The sequence below is a fragment of the Trachymyrmex septentrionalis genome, unplaced genomic scaffold, assembly GCF_001594115.1.
Source record: "Trachymyrmex septentrionalis isolate Tsep2-gDNA-1 unplaced genomic scaffold, Tsep1.0 scaffold11, whole genome shotgun sequence".
NCBI lineage: Eukaryota > Metazoa > Arthropoda > Insecta > Hymenoptera > Formicidae > Trachymyrmex > Trachymyrmex septentrionalis.
In genome coordinates this window covers 1,074,872-1,080,012 of record NW_017304228.1, presented here as the reverse complement: position 1 = coordinate 1,080,012, position 5,141 = coordinate 1,074,872, and the positions used below count along the sequence as shown (strand labels likewise).

General features: G+C 32.3%; 1 protein-coding gene across 2 annotated transcripts in view; it reads right to left on the bottom strand.

Moving 5' to 3' along the window:
* The window catches only part of LOC108749103, a 5,413-nt gene extending 3,713 nt beyond the window's left edge, over positions 1-1,700 (bottom strand). For both annotated transcript variants that reach the window (XR_001939342.1, XM_018487633.1), the window contains exons 1-2: positions 1,295-1,700; positions 300-829 (exon numbers count right to left, since the gene is read on the bottom strand). Coding sequence is in view for 1 of the 2 variants with exons in the window: in XM_018487633.1 (XP_018343135.1) it covers positions 300-829; positions 1,295-1,478 (714 nt within the window). In the remaining variant the exon portion in view is untranslated. The remainder of the gene's footprint in view (positions 1-299; positions 830-1,294) is intronic.
* Between the last annotated feature and the right edge of the window lie 3,441 nt (positions 1,701-5,141).

The window sequence follows — 5,141 nt, the reverse complement described above, 5'->3', positions numbered from 1 at the left end:
CACAAAACAAACGATTTGGTTAAAGTATTCAAAAATTTAGATATAAATAAATCCAAATTTAGATATAATAAATCCAAAAATAATTTTACTAAGTTATCAAAATAATTATGTAAGAATCCTAACCATAATACTGCAAAAAATTTTGACACTCTAGCAATCAATTTGAACATGCTACATAATTATTTTGATGGTTCAAAAAATTATTTTCAAATCTATATTTAGCTAAATTTTTAGATATTTGAGCAAAGTCGTCCTTTCTGTGAACTTGAATCGTTGACAGTAAACATTCATAAACGTACGCAAAATATCGGCAGCATCGTCCTCGACATAAGTCGTTTCGTCTCGTATCGTCGATCACGAAAATTGGTCGTCGCGCCAGTCATTAACGAGACTGTCGAAGGATAAGAAGAGATAAGCGGTGCCATCCTCTTGATAATCATAGACATTTTCTTTTTACGCGCGGATGACGACGCGGACGTCAGCGCAATATCAGTAGCTGTAAAATCTGTGGAAACGCTACTCGGAATTTCGCTCTTCATGATTGGCAGGGATTTCGATTGTGCCAAATTCTCAGACATCAAAATAAGATTATCACGAACGTACGTGGTTTTTTGGGTTAACCTGTTCTCCGTAAATTTATGCAGCGGATCGGAAATAACTTCTCTCTTTATCGCAGATACGTTTCCATCAAATGCAGAACGTTTGCTTAAGGAAGTGCTTTTCTTCTTGAGATATACGCCAAGCGATTCTTTTGCTTGTGTTCCGTGAATTCGGTTGCCGCTGCGTTTTGAAAGAATCATGCCTTCGCTAGACGTTTCATAATCTCCCTCTATATAAAACGGGATAATTTAAACGCCGCAAAATTATGAATATTGTTTTAAAGATGCTTAAATTTTAAATAAATCAATTGAAAATATATTATTATGAAATAAATTTTGAAAAAGGAGATATCTGTAACAATTTTATAAAAATACATTTCATGAAAACTTTATAGAAAATGTAATAAGGAATATGATATAATAAAATATAGTAAAAATAAAATAGACTTGTTTCATCTTTCTAATTTTAATCAGAATTCAATAGAATAGTGTTACATCATGTTTTTTAAGAACTTGAACTAATTAATTTAATCCTAATTTTCTAAATTTTTTAATATTAACTTCATCAAGTAAAAAAAAGTATTAAAGATAGAACATTTACGTTGCATTAATTATTTAGTTTTAAAGTTATATTAGTATATGAATTTCAGATATAATTCTAATAGTTCTAAGATTAATAGCTCTTCCAAACCAACCGTCCGTATCGGATGCGCAAGTAGTTATGACGAAACTTGACACCGGTCGGACCAATCTTTCCGGTTCGTCCAGCTCGTCTCGTATCGTGTCGATGGAGAAGGGTGATACGAATGGGACGGCGGAGACTTCAGCATGTCCCTGGCAATCTATGCAACTGGCCTTCGTGTCGCGTGACATTGTCATAACAGGAGGTCAGCTACAAGCCGTCTTGCATTCTCGGTGGACTTCGCCGTTTCGCGAACGTGCGATGGTGCAATCGTCACTAACAGATAACGCGACGACACGATGCACTTCGGTGTTCACGCGGTGCATAATTTCGCGAAACTGGAAGAGACGTGTCGGCCGAAGTTGTCGAAAGAAGTTGAACAAACAGACGTTGGCCCGTGACAAGCGAGATGACATCGGTTACGGTTGCCAAAATGCAAAATGACATTTATCTTGACATGCATAGGAAATCCTATTTCTACATATTTTAAATATATTTTTATAAAATTTTCATGCAACGTCAACATGGTATATATTTGTCGTTTGCATACATTTGCATTCATTTACGATTTCGATCTCGCGCTTGAATACAATTGCGATATATCCTTCATTTTCGTCAGAACTATATTTTCCGATTTTACATCGTGAATATAGAGATAACTTTTGTTACATCGGAAAGTGCAGACGCGCCTCCATTGTACCTACTTTTTTTGCAAAAATAGCGAGTGTCGGTTTTAGTACATATATTGAGAACTATCGCATATATATATATATCTATGGCAATAAACCCAGTGGATTTCAAATGGAAGGCTCTTTTTTGTAACCTAGGATAACCCGTTGCAACCCAACGCGATCAATAGTTTCTGAATTGTCAAAAGTAACGAGATCAAACTGCAACAGTACAAAGCCGCGAGCGTTGCACTCCATACCGCGATTATATGTAACAAAATAAAGTAGATATTCTAGCTGGAGTTAAAAAATAGTTACACTAAATTCGCAATCGAAATAGAAAATATAGGTATACTTCCGGATATAATAAAAACAAATATTATTTTGCGAATTGAAAATGACCGTGTAAAAACATTTACCTCTCTCCATCATAAAATAAAATATTACTTATACTCTAATTACAATATATATTACAAAATATTATTCACACAAAAATATTTAAGATTTTCGGAAACTAAGTCAGTGTATTTTAAATATAATTTATATACGTATTACATATTTAAATTAAGCAAACTGAAAAAAGCAATTAAAACATAGTAAATGACTTTATTATCAAGAGAGATTCAACTATAAAACTGATAAATTTTTTTACCACTGGTAATATAAGTTACGCATAAGGTAAGGGCAAAAAAAGAGAAAGAGAGAGAGAGAGAGAGAGAGAATACAATCAGCGAAGGAAAGAGACTTGTTATATCCATGGGAAACTCAATATGTAAGATAAAGGGAGAGAAAATATGTTAAGTAACTCTAGTGACTCTTACGAGCACGAAATATGAGCGAGCAAGTTTGGTTGATATACCAGCGTATGCTGATACTTGGCGAAAGTATAAGATCGTTTCAACACGTACCAATTTCGATTGATGCATAATATAAGAACTATTTGTCGTAAAGCAACCGAATTTTCGTAAAAGGCACTCATTCTAAACAGTATACATAGTAGAACTCGATAACATCAAATTGCGTAACGTATGCTAATTCGAAGCATTTCTAGCCGACTACAATTTGCATAATAATCGAGGGCCATCCGAACAGCGATTCTCGTCGGACCAGAGCTATTTAAGTAATTAGTAAATAAATTGATTTGCAAATCCTATTATTATATAATTTATACATTAAACCAGAAATTCTTATAAGACATTTAATTTCGGGTTGTGTTCGTGATATTTTTTTTCTGGAGTAGAATATTTTCGACTTTTACAAAAACGGGTCCTACTATTCTGCATCTCATAACTTTTATATCTGCCTTTCTACATTTGTACTACGGCGAATTTAGCGATCCTCCACAGCAAAAGTTACGACATTCTACTAGACTTGTAAATATGCTATTTCTTGTTGATGATAATGATGCGGATTCATGTTTCTGAAGTTTCGGCTCACGTCAAATATTTATTGCACATCGCGGTCACATTTTCAATGGATATTCATATAAATGAAAAATATTCCGCTGCATATTTTGCATCACCGTTTGATCTTACAACTCCGTTTTCTCTCATAATATAGTATACTTGCCATAATATGGGTTGAAATCAAAGTTTGTAATGTTATGGACTTCAAAACAGCTGTAACTTTATTAAAAATAAACAAAATTTAAATTCAAAGAAATTATTTTAAAGCTTTAAAATTTCTTCTTTTGAAAAGTAGATGTAGATATTTTTGTATGCATATATTTTGAATTTCTATGAGTTTGATAATTTTTACATATAGAAAACTACGAGCTCGACCAAATGGGAAATTTTTTTCTCATTTTGTGAATTTGATAGACAAATGAAGTAGCGTTACAAACTTTTGTTCCAACTCAATATTAATTTTCGGAATGCAGAATATCTTATTTAACAAAAAAAGCTAACATGTTTTTCTAAAAGACGTTTTTGTAAAACACAGAAACGTTTAACTTGTCTCGAGTTTATAATATAATTTACTGTACCGTACATGGGGATGACATAAGAGAATACTTACAAGCAAAGCTTAAAAATTATTTTTAAAAACTACGAATAAAAGATGAAATACTTTTACTAAATTTTATTAAAATACTATAATTTATTTTTACGCCATTTTTAATTGTACCTTTTCAAACTGCGAACTGAGCAATAAAACGAACGACGAACTCATTACATAATTTTTCAAGAAGATTAATTTTTATAATTCTCATACTGTGAACTCAAATGTGATGATAACAGAAAATATAAAACTTATATGCAATTTCGAAATGACTCATTATGCTTCTCTCAAGAAAGAGACGCACGAAGTAACAAACCGGCTCAATTGCACGCGTTAGGTAACATTTACCTTCCATTTGCGTTCTCCTTACTTTTGAATACGAGCAGAAAAATAGGGCTTACACAATGACACAACAGAATTATCAATCTTTTCTTCAAGAGTATATATGTGCATACTTCTTTTTTCCCGTTTTTCTCAAGGAAAATACCAACACTCCTTTCTTTGACGGAGAAGTCCTCTTTATCGAGTATCACGACAGATTTACGATAATCGCTTGTAACAGCGTGAAATTCGATGCATTTGGGAAAAATAAATTCATATAAAGTTTCATGGGAAGATAATATAGATTAGAATTCTTCCGTAGATAGGAAGATAATATTAGAATGGACCTTAACGAAATGGGGTACGAGGGCCACAAATGGAGGGATCTTGCTCAGGGACGGGAACAGTGGCGGGATTTGGTATTTGCGGCAATGAGCTTTCGAGTTCCTAACGCCTAATAATAATAATAATAATAATAAAATTTCATGTCCCTGAAGAAATACATATACATTATACCTAATTGTCAATAATGTTATAATGCTATCAGAAGCGATAATATCTTTTTTAGTAATAGCTTTTCAAAATATACTAAAAGAAAGAAAGAAAGAGCGTCAAAAATTATTTTATAGATATATAATATATAGTTAAAAAAGGAAAAAGTATAATATTAGTATAATATATCTACATAAATATAATATAAAGTTAAAAAATATTAGAGAATAATTCATATATGATATAAAACTGCAGAAAAATGGATCATAATTCTGATTCATTTTATTTTACGTGCACTATACTGATTTATTATTACTGTGCGCTATTCGTATTCAAGGAATTTATCGAAGAATATCGCACCCTCGAGAGTGATCTCGATTG